The sequence below is a fragment of the Theropithecus gelada genome, chromosome 5 (assembly GCF_003255815.1).
Source record: "Theropithecus gelada isolate Dixy chromosome 5, Tgel_1.0, whole genome shotgun sequence".
Classification (NCBI taxonomy): Eukaryota; Metazoa; Chordata; class Mammalia; order Primates; family Cercopithecidae; genus Theropithecus; species Theropithecus gelada.
The window spans coordinates 146597853-146616350 of NC_037672.1; the positions used below are offsets into that span (position 1 = coordinate 146597853).

At 34.7% G+C, this 18498-nt stretch overlaps 1 protein-coding gene across 1 annotated transcript in view; it reads right to left on the reverse strand.

The window, feature by feature from the left end:
- Nucleotides 1-18498, reverse strand: part of IQCM (IQ motif containing M) — a 469590-nt gene that overhangs the window by 262231 nt on the left and 188861 nt on the right. Inside the window, 1 exon segment of the mRNA XM_025386437.1 lies at nucleotides 11185-11300. Coding sequence (XP_025242222.1) covers nucleotides 11185-11300 — 116 coding nt within the window.

An 18498-nucleotide genomic window follows, 5' to 3' on the forward strand; every position in this document is an offset into this window, starting at 1 on the left:
CAACAAAATTCAACGATACAATAAAAAGATCATTCATCATGATTAAATGGGATTTATCCCAGGGATGCAAAGATGGAAAAACACACAGATCGATAAATGTAATACATCATACCAACAGAATGAAGGACAAAAATCACAATTGTTTCAATAGATGCTGAGAAACAGTTTGACAAAATTCAGCATCCCTTTATGATAAAACCTCTCAACAAACTCAGTATAGGGAGAACATACCTCAACATAACAAAAGCCATAGAAGACGAACCCACAACCAATATCATTCTAAATGGAGAAAAACTGAAAGCCTTTCCTCTAATATCTGGGACAAGACAAGGATGTCCACTTTCACCACTTTTATTCAGCATGGTACTGCAAGTTTTAGACAGAGTATTTAACAAGAAAAATAAAGGGCATCAAAATTGAAAAGGAAAAAGCTAAATTATCCTAGTTTGCAGATTATATGATCATCTATTTATAAAAACATAAATACTCCACCAAAAAAATTAGAACTGAAAACAAATTCAGCAAAGTTGAAGAATATAAAATCAACTTACACAAATCAGTAGCATGTTTATATGCCAACTGCAAGCAATCTGAAAAAGAAACCAACAAAGTAATTCTATTTATAATAGCCACAAATAAAAACACCTAGGAATACACTTAACCAAAGAAGTAAAATATCTCTACAAGGAAAACTATAAAACATTGATGAAAGAAATTGAAGAGGACAAAAAAATGGAAGGATATTCCAATGTTCATGAATCAGAAGAACAAATTTTGTTAAAATGTCTATACTACCCAAAGCAATCTACAAATTCAGTGTAAAACATATCAAAATACCAACGGCATTCTTTACAGAAATAAAAAAAAAAAATCCTAAAATGTATATGGAACTGCAAAAGACCCTGAATAGTCAAAGCAATCCTAGTAAAAACTATAAAGCTGGAGGCATTACATTATCTGACTTCAAATTATACTACAAAGCTATAGATATGAAAACAGCATGATAGTGGCATAAAAACAGACAAATAGACCAATGGAACAGAACAGAGAAACAAGAATTAAATTCATGCTTTTACAGTAAACTCATTTTCAACAAAGGTGCCAGGAGCATGGCCTGGAAAAATAACAGTCTTCAATAAATGGTGCTGGGAAAACTGAACATCCATAGGCATAAGAATGAAACTAGACCCCTATATCTCGCCTTATACAAAGCTCAAACAAAAATGAATTAAAGGCTTAAATATAAGACTTGAAACTATGAAAATACTAGAAGAAAACATTGGGTAAACAGTTTAGGATGTAGGTCTTGGCAAAGATTTCTTGAGTAAAACCTAAAAAGCACAGAAAGCCAAAGCAGAAATTAACAAATGGGATCACATTAAGTTAAAAAGCTGCTTCACAGCAAAGAAATCAACAAAGTAGGGACAGCCAACAAATGGGGGAAAATATTTGCAAACTACCACCTAACAAGGGATTAGTAACCAAAATATATAAAATGTTCAGACAACTCAATAGGAAAAGACAAATAATCTGATTTTAAAATAGGCAAAATATCTGAAAAGTCATTTCTCAGAAGAAGACATAAAAATGAACAAATATAAGAAAAAATGGTCAACATCATTATCATCAGAGAAATACAAATTAAAACCACAGTAAAACATCATCTCAACCCAGTTAAAATGGCTTTTATTTTTTAAAAAAAATAGAATAATGAATTTGGAGAAATGGAAAATGTAAATTACTATAGCCACTATTAAAAACAGTATGGAGTGTCCTCAAAAAACTAAAAATAGAACTACTACATGATTCAGCAACACCACTGCTGGGTATATATCCAAAGGAAAGGAAATCAGTATGTCAAAGAGATAGCTGCACTTATGTTGGTTGCACCACTATTCACAAATCCAAGATATGGTATGAACCTAAAAGTCCATCGACAGATGAATGAATAAAGAAAGTATGGTGCATATACACAATAGAATATTATTCAGGCATAAAAAAGGATGAAATCCTGTCACTTGCAATAACATGAATGGAACTGGAGGACATTATATAAAATGAAATAAGCCAGGCACAAAAAAATAAATATTGCATGTTCTCACTCATATATGGGAGCTAAAAAATAATTTTATCTCACGGAGAGAGGGAGTAAAACGATGGTTACCAGAGCCTGGGAAGAGTAAAGGGGAAGGTGAGATAAAGAAGAGATGGTTAATGGGTACAAAAATATAGTTAGACAGACAGAATAAGATCTAGTGTTTGGTAGAACAGTAGGGCAACTATGGTTAACTATGATTTATTGTATATTTCAAAATAAGTTAAAAAGTGAAATTGGAATGTTCCTAACTTTATGTTAGGAAATAATAAATGCTTGAGATTTGATAATGACATGTTGTATCAAAATGTCATATGTACCCCATGAAAATGTACTATTATGTATTTACAATGCTTAACAATAATTTTTTATTATTTGTAAAGAAAAGAGGCTTAATTGACTAACAATGCTACACGGCTGGGGAGACCTCAAGAAACTTACAATCATGGTGGAAGGTAAAGGTAAGCAGGGCACATCTTACATGGTGGAAGGAGAGAGAAAGAGAGCAAAGGAGGAAGTGCCACACACTTTCAAACAACCAGATCTTGTGGAAACTCACTATCAAGGGGGACATCCATTCCCACGACTCGATTACCTCTCACCAGGAGGTATAATCCCCTGACATATGGGGATTATAATTTGAGATGAGATGTGGGTGAGGACCCAGAGCCAAACCATATTACTTCTTTGGCAATTATGATTGCAAAGCTCCAAAAAACATTCATGGCCATCTCTACCAAGTGAAATTACTTTATGTATGTCCAATATAGCCTTAGCTTCATTTTATTTTTCCACCCATTTTCTCATTTACATATTTCTGAGGTCATTTTTGTGACACTTTTAGATACAGGTTTACAACCTCTGTGAAACAAGGTGAGTTATTAATACATACATACATATGTATGTTCATTTTCAAAGGAGAAAGATGGATCACAAAGACATGAAATGACTTGTACTAAAAGTAGCAAAGCAGGAACAATTTCTCTGCTCTAAATTGTACTATAAAATTTTTTTTAAAAACACAAATGTGGGTTTTAACTGTAACTATGTAAACTAATATATGGTTTTTTTCTAAGTAAATATGTATGTCATTTTGTCAGAGGTTCATACTTTAATATTTCATAGGAAAAGAAATATGAGTTTCAAAATTAAAATTGGGAAGTTTAAAGATAATGTACAACCTTGGGCATCACTACTCCTTATAGTAGGAAGAAAACAAACACAAAACACAGAACTAACTACTGGAATGCTACTCAAAATGTCAAAACACATCATAGTCACTTAACTGTTAACTCAGGACCTGAGTTAATTCCAACCAGTACAGAATTTCCCAAAAGTAATTTTATTTCTAAACAAAATGACCCCCCAAAATTAGGAAATCATATGAATAAAAATAATTTTTAAAATCAGTAGTTCTGATGATTTGTGCTAATTCATAGAAATGTCAGGAAATCAAATGAGATAACCACCTTTTATCAAATGTAACCCACTAGGGGAGAAAATCATGAGTATGAAAATAATTACAATACCTCCTCAAATGTTTTTGAGGAAAGGAGAAGAAGGGCAAAGAAAGAAAAAGGGCAAAGAGAAGAAAATGTGATGAGGGAGAAGAAAATGAGCAAGTATGTTTTACATAATAAAATTTAATTTACTATTTTTTATTATGTAATAAAATTGTTCAAGTGCATGCCCACAGTTATCTGACAGTACAATTTGGTAAAGAATTTTAAAAACATGTTGAAATTTCCAAGTCAGAAGAAGAAAATCTCCTTAGATTCTTACGATATTCTTTTGTAACAAAATGATTCAAGAAATTTCTCCAGAGAAAAATGAAAAATTTCATACATTAAAATCTCATCAATCCATTCTATGGTCAAAATTAACCTGATGTGAAGAACTTAAGCTATACCTGAAATTCCTGTTTTCACTTTTAAACAATATGTTTCTACAAAATGAATGACCTGCTTTTGATTTTTTCATGACCTAAACCTATAAGTATGTTTTTTAAAAAATATGACCAGCAACTTTTTTATTCTCCTCTCTCATGTAGGATGTGTACCCCTTAGTGGGAGTGTTAAGAATGCAGGTGAAAAGTCTAATGTCCAGAAGTCCATAATGTGTTCTCTGTAAACAATTTTAATGCAGCCTATTATGAGACTGAATTCTATTTGTTTGTAATCCTGTACTTCAAGCAACAAGGTTAGTCAAATTCTTTTCATTGAGAGTTAAGAAGCCATAAAGTGATTGAATGGCTTCCTCCTGTCTTAGGGCATAAGCTCATCAAAGAGGTCTACATGGCACTTGATGATTATAGGTCCTTGCTTATCTTTTTAGCTTCATTTCTTGCCACCTTTCCTCTAGCATATTGTGCTTTTGCCACCCTGAATTTCTTTCAATCTCTGAGATGAATCCTGTCTTTCCACCTTGGACAACCACAACCGTCCTTTCTGGGGCTGGAACAATTTTCCTGCTATCCCTGGGCCCTATCACCATTGCAAAGTGCATGTACTCATGCAGCACAGACATTCCCTTGCTTGTCAGCTCTTCCTAATTCTGTGGCATGGGTGTCCAGTCTTTTGGCTTCCCTGGGCAACACTGGAAGAAGAATTGTCTGGGGCCACACATAAAATACACTAACACTAACGATAGCTAACAAGCTAAAAAGAAAAATCACCAAAAAATCTGATAGTGTTTTAAGAAAGTTTCCGAATTTGTATTGGGCCTCATTTAAAGCCATCCTGGGCCACATGTGGCCCACGGGCTTCGGGCTGGATAAACTTGTTCTAGGGCATCCACAACTGGCAGAGCTCCTCTCAGGGATACCTTCCTGACTCTTGGACCACTGCAACATAGTACGTTAGCCACTTGCTGAGGAGAGTCCTGCCATAATGACAGTTAATTGATTACAGTTATTTCACTCTCTTCTGTATTTCTAAATACTAACTAGAAATTACTTATATAAATTTCTGCCAATATTTGTTTCTATCCTCCTATTTTAAGAACATTATAGATAAGTGCATTGATTGCCGCATCTCAGAAGTTTGATAAATACCAAGGTTAGATGTTGTTTTTTCCAACTATGACTACAATCCTCTACATTATATGTTCCATGATTGCTTCATACATTATCATAAAGTTAGCAAACCTTTTAAAGAAGAGTTATGACGAGACATTGCCACAAAAAGTTGGAGATGATGATCTTTCCTATCTGATTGCAATATAATATTACATTTTATGTTACATGAGAAATTATATTCACAAGTCTCACTCACCTTAGATAAATATTATCTTTCAGGATAATTAATAAGGTTAAAAATATCTTAGTACTTCAGAGACCATAAAAATAATATGAGAAACTGTTTCTTCAGGATGCAGTTTTTTAAATTTTACATTAAAAATTTTAGGGGCCCATCTGCCACTGATTAAAGCAACTGGAAATTCTAATATAATTACACTACAATAAACATGTGGTTGCAGAAGTGAAACATTAAAGCATAAAGACATATAGCACTATTGAATTTTTTAATTAGAACTAAAAACATATGAGGATACAAAATACATTTAAAAAGCACTTCAGGTTTAAAAAGGATAGTGTTCTTCTAGCCTAAAGAAAGCATATCTACAATGACTTTATTATAGCAAATTAAAATTTTGATAAGAGTAACTAAGCTGTAAAGAGTTCTTCCAAGTAGAGTATGTTATATTTATCTCTCTTCCAATGAAATCAAAGACTAAATTTCCTATGTCCCTGTCTCCACTCCTCCTTTAACAATGCAGGCTTCTCTGTTTTGAGTTTTCCCAGTTATGTTTTGTCTTCTGAATTGATTAAACAATTTCACATCAAGATGACTTACAACTTCATATCCATTAGTATGTGAAGCACCAGAAAATATAAGAAAATGGGGAGAAACTGGAACCCTTGTGCATTGCTAGTGGGAAGGTAAAATGGTACCGCTGCTGTGGAAAATGATATGGCTATTCCTCAAAAAATTAAACAGGGAAATACAATATATTCTAGCAATTACACTTCTGGGTATACACCCAGAAGAAGTAAAAGTAGAACTCAAACAATATCTGTACACCCATGTTCGTAGCAACATTATTCAAAATATCCAAAAGGTGGAAGCAAACCAAGTGGCCACTGATGGGAGAATGGATAAACAAAATGTAGTATATACATGCAATGGAATATTATTTGGCCTAAGAAAGAAATTCTGACACATGATGCAATGCGTATGAACCTTGAAAACATGCTGAGATAAGCCAGCCACAAAAGAACAAATATTCTGTGATTCTGTTTATGAGACACCTAGAGTAGTCAAATTAATGAAAACAGAAAGTAGAATGGTGATTTCCAGGGAATCAAGGGAGGGACATACAGACAATTAGTGTTTACTATGTAGAGTTTCAGTACGGGAAGATAAAAAAGCTCTGGAGATGGATAGTGATGACAGTTACACACAATGTGATTATGATGAATGTCAACGAACTATAAACTTAAACATGGTTAAAATGGTAAATTTTATGTTATGTATATTTTACAAAATATAAATTTATAAACAATAATTTTAAATTATTTTCATTATTTAAAATGAGAAAAGACTACTTATAACTTGGTGTTTACACGGACACAGGGAGGGGAACAGCACACACTGGGCATGTTGGGTGGCAGTGGGGTGTGGGGAGGGGAGGGAGAGCATAAGGATAAATAGCTAATGCATTCAAGGCTTAAAACCTATGTGGTGGGTGGACAGGTGCAGCAAACCACCATGGCACACATATACCTATGTAACAAACCCAAACCTAGGTGCCAGGTTGATAGGTGCAGCAAACCACCATGGCACATGTATACCTATGTAACAAACCTACACGTTCTGCACATGTATCCTGGAACTTTTTTTTTTTTTGAGATGGAGTTTCACTTTTGTTGCCCAGGCTGGAGTGCAATGGTGCTGTCTCAGCACCACAACCTCCACCTTCTGGGTTCAAGCAATTCTCCTGCCTCAGTCTCCCAAGTAGCTGGGATTACAGGAATGCGCCACCACGCCTGGCTAATTTTGTATTTTTAGTAGAGATGGGGTTTCTTCAGGTTGGTCAGGCTGGTCTTGAACTCCTGACCTCAGATGATCCACCTGCCTCAGCCTCCCAAAGTGCTGGGATTACAGGTATGAGCCACCGTACCCAGCCAATATCTTGGAACTTAAAGTAAACTGAAAACAAACAAACAAACAAAAAAAGAACTTGGTGTTTGATTCCTGTTATAAGTGTTGGTATTTTAAAAAATAAACAAAAGGGGAATCCTTACTAAAATTTCCATTTAAACTTCCAGTGATGAAAATTGAAAATGAAGTGAGCAGCAAACAACAAATTTGAGTGTTTGAATATCATTCTCTCATATTTATTCAGACATAGCCCCACCCATGTAGTTGGTACACAAGGGTAAGATATAAACCTTTATTATCTCTAACTGGACAGGCACAAAACGTCACTTTATTGACCACCTGGTGTCCACTCCAGTACATCCCAAATTTTCAGTTTATAAACACCTAAAGTCTCCATCAAAAAAAAACTATTAGAACAGATAAATGCATTCAGTAAAGTTTCAGGATACAAAATCAATGTACAAAATATTAGCAGCATTTCAATATACCAATAATGATCAAGTGAGAAACCAAATCAATAACTCAATCCCATTTATAATAGCTACAGAAAAAAAAAACCACCAAGGAATACATTTAAGCTAGGGAGCAAAAGACCTCAAGAAGGAAAACTAAAAAATACTGATGAAAGAAATCATAGATGGCACAAACAAATGGAAAAGCATCCCAGTCTCATGAATTGGAAGGATAAAAATAATTTAAATGATCACACTGCCCAAGGCAATGTATAGATTTAATACAATTCCTGTCAAATTACCAATGTCATTCTTCACAGGATTAGAATAATCCTAAAATTTATATGGAAGCAAAAAAGAGCCTGAATAGACAAAGTAATCCTAAGCTAAAATGATAAAGCTAGAGGTATCACATTACCTGACTTGAAATTATATGACTATAATAATCAAAACATCATGATATTGGTTAAAAAATAGACACACACATCAACGGAAGAATAAATAACCCAGAAATAAAGTTACATTATTACAACCAAATGATCTTTGACAAAGTCAATTAAAAATACAGTAGGGAAAGGACACCCTATTCAAGAAATGGTGCTGGTAAAATTGGAAAGCCATATGCAGAAGAATAAAACTGGACTCCTATATCTCACTGTATATAAAAATTAACTCAAGATGGATTAAAGACTTAAACATAAGACCTGAAACCACAAAAGTCCTAGAAGAAAACCTAGGAAAAACTCTTCTGGACATTGGCCTAGGCAAAGAATTTACAGATAAGCCCTCAAAAGGAAATGCAATGAAAACAAAAATGGACAAATGAGATCTCATTAAACTGAAAAGCTCCTGCACAAGATAAGAAATAATTAAAAGAATAAACAGACAACTTACCAAATGGGAGAAAATACTTGCAAATACGCATCTGACAAAAGGTTAATATCCAGAATTTATTAGAAATGCAAACAACAAGAAAAAAAACAAATAATTCCATTAAAAAGTGGGCAAAGGACATAAGTGGACATTTTTCAAAAGAAGACACACAAGCAGCCAACAAACGTGAAAAAATGCTCCACATCACTAATCACCAAAGAAATGCAAATTAAAACCACAATGAAACACCATCTTACACATCAGAGTGGCTACTGAAATGTCAAAAACAATAGATGTTGGTGAGGATGCAGAGAAAAGGGAACACTTATACAATTAGTGGAAATATAAGTTAGTACCCCCTCTATGGGAAACAGTCCGAAGATTTCTCAAAACTAAAAATAGAACTACCCTTCAGTTCAGCAATCCAACTACTGGGTATCTACCCAAACAAAAAGAAATCATTGTATCAAAAGAGATACACACATTCATTATGTTTATGGCAGCACTGTTTACAGTAACAAAGTCATGAAATAAACATAAATGTCCATCAATAGATGATTGGATTAAAAATATGGGAAATATATATATATACACACACACACACACACACACATACACACACACACCGTGGAATACTACTCAGTCATATAAAAGAATGAAATCATGTATTTTGAAGCAATGTGGATGGAATTGGAGGCCATTATCCTAAGCGAAATGACTCAGAAGCAGAAAGTCAAAAACCACATGTTCTCACTTGTAAATGGGAGCTAAACTATGGATAGCGATGGTCATCCAATAGACACTGCAGATGCTGATAGGTGGGAGGATGGGAGAGGGGTGAGGGATGAAATGCTATCTATTGTGGACAATGTACATTATTGAGGTGACAGTTACACTGAAAGCCCAGACTTCAGCACAATATAACTATCCATGTAAAACAACTAACTGCACTATTGCTAAATCTATAAAAACAAACTTAATAAAAACATTAAAAATAAAATAAAATTAGTTTTAGTAAATTTGACTCACAAGGAATTTAGCAACATATGCTAAATATTATATATTAATAACTTAAAAGCTTTGGTTTACAGAAAAAATAAAAATTCAACATGTGTTATTTAAAATGACAGATTAAGAACTATTCAACAGGTAGATAAAATAATTTTGTAAAATATATTTCAGTTGTCTAATGATGTTATGGACTAAATTGTGTCCCTTTGAAATTCATATGTAGAAGTTCAAACCACCACTGTATCTTAATTTGGAAATAAGGCCTTTAAGGAGGTAATTAAGATTAAATGACGTCATCAGGGTAGCGTCCTAATCCAATATGACACCAGGGATGCATTAGTACAGAAGAAAGACAACGTGGCCAGGCACAGTGGCTGACACTTGTAATGCCAGCACTTTGGGAGGGTAAAGTGGGCGGATCACCTAAGGTCAGGAGTTTGAGACCAGCCTAACTAATATGGTGAAACCTCGTCTCTACTAAAAATACAAAAATTATCCAGGCACAGTGGCAAGCATCTGTAATCCCAGCTACTCAGAAGGCTGAGGCACAAGAATCACTTAAACCCAGCAGGTAGAGGTTGCAGTGAGCTGAGATCACACCATTGCACTCCAGCCTGAGCAACAGAGCGAGACTCCATCTCAAACAAAAAGAAGGAAGACAATGTGAGGACACAATGAGAAGGTAGCAGTCTGCAAGCCAAGGAAAGGGGTCTCAGTAGAAACCAATGCTGCCAGCAACTTTATCTTGGACTTCCAGCCTCCAGAACAGTAAGAAAATAAATTTTTATTGTTTAATCCATCCAGTCTGTGGTATTTTGTAATAGCAGCAAATGGCAAGTCCAGGGGAAAAAAAAAATCAGTGATATGAAAAGAGAGAAAAAGATAAAGAAGATAAAGGACAGGACAGACATATTCACACACAGAACAGAACATGTAGGAGATGCAAGAAACCGAGACATATTTACAGACACTGAGAAACACAATATTGTAAAATAGCATTACATGGTCTTTTAAGAAATTGTTGCTAAAGATGTCTGAATAACATGAGTTTCTTCTGCTATTCACATGTATATATTAGGACATGCTTTGAGAAATAGATGAATTTAAAGTACCAATTCTGCTTTAAGATCACAAGTTCTCATGTCCTGGATTAGAGCCTTCATTCAGAAAACCATCAACATGTGGTCATAAACTGCCCTTGGATTTTTTAATCCTTTCATTATCATGCCTTTAACAGATATCTACATTCTCCCCTTGCCTTCATTATGTTTTCTTGATAGCCTATGTACCACTACAAAAATAGTTGAGGTGCTAACACATTTGGGGCAAACCATGTGATGATCATTTTAACTAATGCTCTTCAAATAAAAAATGACACGCATGTTGTGGGATCAGGTGATCAGCAAGATTTACACAAGACACAAGAACAGAACTAAAGCATTGCTTCAGAAAAAAATGAATTTCAGTGGAGAACTATCTTAGGCCTGAAATAGGTCCATAGTAAAATCTCAAGTGCTTTCATCAAAATTAACCCAATAATTTACTGGAAAAATGGTAATTCAAATCTACATCCAGTTTTATAAATACTTACAGTATAATAATCCCGAAATATTGATGATGATTGAGAGAAAGTAACTCGACTGGAGTCATAAGGTGAACAGAAAGACCTTGTCGGCACAAATCCTCTCCAATCATAGAATGCTTTGTCTGTTAGAAATATCAATGCAGGTTAAAACAATATTTATCCAGGAAAAGTACACACTGACTATATTGCTTAATGTTGCAAAGAGTAAGGCAAATCATCTTTATGGCCTCACTATTCTGTATTAAAATCACATCTTGTCATCTAATCAGAGAGAAATGAAGAAATGATAGGACTGCATAGAAAGAGGCTTCAATTAACTGGTGCCTTCATACGGTAAGGCTCTCGTGTTTTTATTGCACAGTGTGCCCAACAGAAAACGAATAGGTTCATTCTCTTCACTATCTCCTCCTGAAGAACATCAACTTCTTTTTTTTTAAAAGAGGCTTAAAGCAAAATCATATTTGTGAATAGCACTTATAAAAATAAAAAGAAAACCTCTCTGTATTACACACTTTAAAAGAAAATTCAGTATTTTATAAGGCACATGTTTTGATATTGCAAAGTAAATTAAATTATGAAAAGTGTTTAAGGTAAATAGGTTGAAAGCACAAAAGGTTAGCCAGCATCGCCACATATTTCTTCTGTCTCATGGCAGTTGGTACATAAGATTTCTACAGGAACCTTTTTTCTTTAATCATAGGAAGGAGATTTAAGATTGATTTGTCCATTTTTTTTCTCAGAGATATTAATCATTTAAAAAGAAGAAAAATCAGTTCAATCCTGCCATCCAAATGAAGCAAACTATTTTCATATTTCCAATTTTCTTTCATATATGTATATGTGTGTATCTATATAGTCTTTCCTGAAACTTTCAATGTAATAACGTCATCCATGGACTGCTTAGTTGTATATAAATTTATAGAAAACTCAAGAAGTAATAAATTCTCTCACTTCACTGCTTCAATTTATTTACAGGATCATAAGTTGAGTGCTCTATAGGGAGGCAACGAAGTAACATAAAACAATAAAAAGGTAATGGTATCTCAGAGACAGCCTAATCATTACAAATACATTCTACCTCATCCATTTCAATCAAGAGTCTCTGCACTCTTTCAAAAAGGCAAAATCTCTCGAAGAGGCAACACAATCATATATTTCAATCAAAATTCAATGTGAAACAGTGGAATTCTTTTTTTTTTTTTTTTTTTTTTTTGGAGACATAGTCTCACTCTTTCTCCCAGGCTGGAGTGAAGTGGCGGGATCTCGGCTCACTGCACTGCAAGCTTCCCCTCGCGGGGTTCACGCCATTCTCCTGCCTCAGCCTCCTGAGTAGCTGGGATACAGGCAACTGCCACCACGTCCGGCTAATTTTTTGTATTTTTTAGTAGTGACGGGGTTTCACAGTGTTAGCCAGGATGGTCTCGAACTCAAAATTCTTTAATGGAACCAAAGGCCAATAATGAGTAGCTTGTAGAGAATCTGAGCATTTTAGTCCTAAGAAGAAGATAGCAAGGAAAAGGCCATGCCCTTTATATTTTCATTTGGAAGCTTTATAAGACCAAGAGAGTATAAAAGAGTAACACAAGAGTTATTAAGATGTGTACACCCTTACATTTCTTATGAAGCCCTCTTAATGAATTCAAAGCATTCTCCAACTCATCAGCATTATTCCTGACCTACCCACTCCCCTTAATGCACCATTACATACAATAAACGATATCTCATATTTTAGATAATCATGCTTCTCTTTCCAATCTTCTTTTTGAATTTATAAACTGTTTCAAGGCAAGGACTATAACTTACCTGGAACTGCTCTGTGTTTCTGATTCATTAGCAATGTGAATGAGGTAGCTATGAAAACACTGGTGAATAAGAAGGAGGATACTGAACATTCCCAACACAAAGAAATGACAAATTTCTGAGATGATAAATATATTAACTACCCTGATCTGATCACTATACATTATACGTATAAAAACATGACTCTGTACTCCCATGAATGTGTACAATTATTATTTGTTAATTTTAAAAATAAAATTAAATAAATAAATAAAATTTCTCTGTGATTAAAAAAAGAATTGGTCTGAAAAGGTTAAATCTTACAGGCAAAGAGGTTATCTTCTTGATACTGAAGAGTCTAACCCAAAATATGAAACTAAAACCTATACGACTTATTTTTCCAATAGTGTCCAGAGCATTTTCAAATGTTTTATCTTGTTTACTCACAAAGCAGACTCACAGAGTTGAAAACACTATGCATTATTTTCTCCCAGTATATAGGTATCATACTAGAAAATATAGCTATAACTTTTCTGGAAGCAGTAAAGCCTCCACTAAAATCCTCAAGGTAATCATTCACATACTGATGTATGCTAATGACTCCCCCTTAGAAGCCAGGCACAGAAGGTGACATGCAACAAATTCCAGTTTATTCCACAAAGTCAGTCGAAAGTTATAAGCTAATAGTTTGATGAAGACCAAAGTCATTAATCAGACTAAATCTTCACAAAACCTTCCTGGAGTCAACAATCTTCACAGATAATGCCACATAGAAATAAAGGTTCTGAATCCCAGGGGTGTGTGTGTGTGTGTGTGTGTACACATCTGCACAAGAGTAGGCTATATATTGATAGGTGGAACAGAAATCTTGTCAGTAATCCCAGTTATCAGTCAGCAGGACAGAAGAAAATATCGTAAGAGTAAACAAATCTGAGGAAAACTCAATATCAAGATTTGGAAAGAAACCAAAATGGTCACCTCAGTTTAACAAGGAGTTAAAAAGTAGCTATCCTTGAACATAAAAAAATGTGTTAATTAACTACTCATACTGATATCTGACTTTGCATTTCTTCAATATTTTAGACTATCATCAAAAAATATTAATTCATGTTAGTGTGCTACCTTTCTGCATATCTAATTTGCATATCAAGACTTAAAAGTCTTTTGCTTGCTTTGTATGCACCATAAAACTGAATATAATGGTGTGCCCCAAGTGTCTGTGTGTGTCTGTGTGCACACACGCGCATGTGCTTCTGGATTAGAAACTGATTTGGCATTGACTACAAGGCTGACCAACAAAGCCATAAGAGTGAAAGGTCCCATAGAATCCAACAGAAATAAATACATGAAGAAACAGAAAATCCTTAAAAATGGACTTTTAAAATTCTGATTTTTAGATATTTTTCACCAGACCATCTCCCCTCATTTTCTAGCATCATCTTGATGTTTATAATGATAATCATTTTCCAATTTTATTTTCTGTTTTTATTCAAATTTATGTAGTTGACAATTAGTCAATTATTTACACAGGTGGGAGACATTTCCAAAACCTAATAAGCAGTTGTTATTTTAGAAGCTTAAATTATACAAATGACTCACAGAAAACTGAAAAGATCGTATATGACAGGTGATAATGTCAGGGAATGAGAAACAAGGGAAAGAAAAAGGAAGGAAAGAAAAGTTCTTAGGTAGTTAAAACAGTCCCCACATCTGTAATTTTTGTAGTGACAAATATTATCTTTGTATCGCAAATGAATACATTGGTTCAATTCACCTGGATATCAGCAAAAGACCCAAAGGCAATAGTAGTTCAGCATTTAAAAATACACTGTTTTAGTCAACTTAGAAACCAAATGCTCTTAAGAAATAGTCTGTATATGTGTCTTCCAGAGTAGAATGAAGTTCAAATGAAAATGAATCTTTATTAGGATATGATAAAATCAAAGACATTACTGGGTTTAGTGGTCCTGTGTCCCTAGAGCCTCTTTTATGCCAAGCTCGTTCTGTTTCCCTTTTATCAATTCTCTCGTATCAATTAATTCTTTGAGTTAATTGCACATGCAGTTTTAATCTGTAGGTAATTACAAACAATTAATAGTTAGGAGACAGAATTAGCAGTTCTTAGTTTGATTATCTATATAATTAAAAGGGGTGGTAAACTAGAGTTGACAAATAGCATCTTAATCATTTGAATAATCAAACCCCAGAAGCTTGCTTGGGTGGCTGAATTCCATCTGTTACATTAGTTTAAATTTTAGAATTAATGACTGAAATGTCCATTTAAATCAGTTCTTATGTGTTGAATTTATAGTACAAAATGAACAAGGCATATACTCTAAAATTACTTAAATCATCTTCTTTTGTTTGTTTATAATAAGCTGTTTCCAAAAGGATTCAATTAAAGATTTGTAGAGGAGAAAAAGTAATATATTTTCCTCACCCATTGGAAGTGTTCATGGAGGTGACATCTCTATAACAAAGACTGATAAACAAGAGAAAAGTATAACAAGCTTGTTTATCAAAGTTTTGTGTAACATGGGAAGCTTCAGAAATGAAGACCCAAAGACTCAGGGAAAACTATATTTTTTATGAAGAATGGTCATGTAGAAGTATGATTGGACAAAAATGCCGTATGACCTTATGGTAGTAAACTAGGGGAAACTCAGCAAGGCCTATTTCTTCAGATTCATCTTGGCTTCCAGGTATGGGACAGGACATTTGTCATAAGAGAGTCTTCAGAAGGGAAGGTAGGACGTCAGAGAGTGAATTTCCTGGGTTTTATGGCTAGCTTTGGAGTAAAGGAATTCTAGTTTCTATGTCCAGCTTCTAGGGAGAAAAATCCAGAGAGAGCTTCCTGCTTCTACTGTCCTCTCAATCCTTGCAGCTCAAAATACTCAGCATGCCAAGAGACCACATTTTTGGGGTATCATGTTCTGAGTCCTGACAGATTCAATAGACTAAATTATGTACATCTAGTGAATGCCGGTTAATAATAATGGATACCGTTTCTATGTCATAAAATATCTAAGAAATATGGATAATTCTTTTCATACTATGTTCTGTTTAACACTTTGTGTGCTGTGATGGTTAATAATGAGTGTCAACTTGATTGGATTGGAGAATACAAAGTATTGATGTTGGGTGTGTCTGTGAGGGTGCTGCCAAAGGAGATTAGCACTTGAGTCAGTGGGATGGGAAAGGCAGACCCACCCTTAGCCTGGGTGGGCACAATCTAACCAGCTGCCAGCATGGCTAGAATATAAGTAGGCAGAAAAATATGAAAAGAGAGACTGGCCTAGCCTCCCAGCCTACATCTTTCTCCCGTGCTGGATGCTTCCTGCCCTCGAACATCAGACTCCAAGTTCTTCAGTTTTGGAACTTGGATTGGGTTTCCTTGCTCCTCAGCCTGCAGACAGCCTATTGTGGGACCTTTGTGGGATCTTGTGATTCTGTGAGTTATACTTAATAAACATATATATATATATATATATATATATGAGTTTATAGCAAATAAGACATGCTTTTAATCCTTTTTTGGCTATCTGAAGAAACCAGAGGTTTGTAGATAGAGAGCAAATACTAAGAAGCAAATAAGCTTAAGGTAAGTCAGAATATATATGGGAACTTCATTCTGATTAGAAAAGAATGTAATATAGATAAGTAGCATCACTGTTGCGTAACATCTTTCTGAACTGCCAAGTATTTGAACAAGTTGGGAAGATACTTTGAAGCTAATAGTAGATTAAAAAATCTTCAAGAAAATAATGACTTCTGGTCCAATATAGTCTGTTACTCTTGGCTGTGAGGCAGCCCCTTTACAACCTCAATAAATACTATAATGACAAAGGAGAAGATGAAAATCTCAAGGTCACAAAAAATAAATCTAATCATTTACCAATTTGCAATTGAGAAGAAAATTTAATTAGGATAATGGAAATGAATTGAGGAAAGCAATCAGTGACTTTTACATAATAATATACTCACCCCTCCCTAATCTGAAAAACGGTAGAAAGATGCTTAATATCTCCCAAGGAAAAAAATGCAGGAAAAAAAAAGAATGAAAAATGTTTCTCTACAATGTAAGTGCCACTTTAAAATAACTGATTCCCTTTTCCTACCTTCATCTACCACAATTCACGTAGACACTACAGCTCCAGGACAACAACTAGGCAAGAAAGCAGCCCTGACTTCAGCAACAGTATTTGATACAGTCCTATGGAAAGGAAAGAGTTCTGTGTGGAGGCTGGGGAGGGCAGGTATTGATAACAATGCATAATGGAGATTGTAATTTTTCATCAGCTAAATAGCTGAAAATAATAAGAACGAAGGTGTGGAATAGGCAAGTCTCCACCTTAGCAGAGCTCAACTGTTTGAGACAGATGTCTGCAAGTTATTGGGAATTAGGCAGAGAACCAGGCATTGACACCTGATCATCAACTATAGAACTAGATTATTCTCAGGGCTGAGAAAAATCCACACGTTCTTTCTATTTGTAATCACTCACTGCCTAGATCAATTTCTCCTTATCTGGGGCAGAGTAAATAAACTAGGGCCTATATTAATCACGGTAATACTTGTTAACACTTATTGAAGGCTCAAATTACTAAACAATTTACACACATTACCTGACCTGTGCTGCAGAATAACCCCATGAGGCGGATGTTCCATTTGACAGAGGAGAAAACTTATTATGTCCCTTGCTCAAGCTCAGACAGAGGGTAAGGGGTTGTGTGAACCCAGATCTATCTTGAAGCTTACCTGTGACTGACACAAGGGAAAGGGTCTCTGGTAGACCAGTCAGAAAGAGAACCATATCCTAATCCCTGGAACCTATAAATGTTAGCTTATATGGCAAAAGAAACTTTGCAACTGTGATTAAATTAAGGATTCTGAAATGGGGAGGGAGATTATCTGGGACTGTCCTGGTGGGTCCCACATGTAATCACAAGTGTCCTTACAAAAGAGGCAGAGGGAGACTTTACTACAGAAGAGAAGATGTGATGTGGCAGAAAATAGAATGGAGTGATGTGAAAAAGGGCTCCTGAGCCAAGGAATGCAGGTGGCCTCCAGAAGCTGGAAAAGACATGGAAACAGATTCTTCCCTAGTGTCTCTGGAAGGAAGTGGTCCTGCAGACGCTTGACTTAATTCAGTGAAATTGATTTCAAACTTCTAGCCTCTAAAAATACAAGAAAAAATTGGGGATTGTTTCAAGTTACCAGGTTTTCGGTAATTTGTTACAGCAGCCTTAGGGAAACTAACACAGTCTACAATTCTAAAAATTCAGTAAAAGTGTTTAAGTCTAAAAATATTCTGCTAGACACAGGGGAAAATTATAGAAAAGTGCTTGGCATTCTCACTATATTATAATAAGCCAACTCCTTGAAATAGAAGTCAAAACAATAAGGAAATAACTAAGAGTTTAACAATAATAATAATTGTAAGTCAAATAAAAATGAAAATTAGCATTTTTAAAAGGGAAGAAATACAAAGAAACCAAAAATGTAATGGCAGAATAAAAATGTACTTCAGAGTTAGTAGGA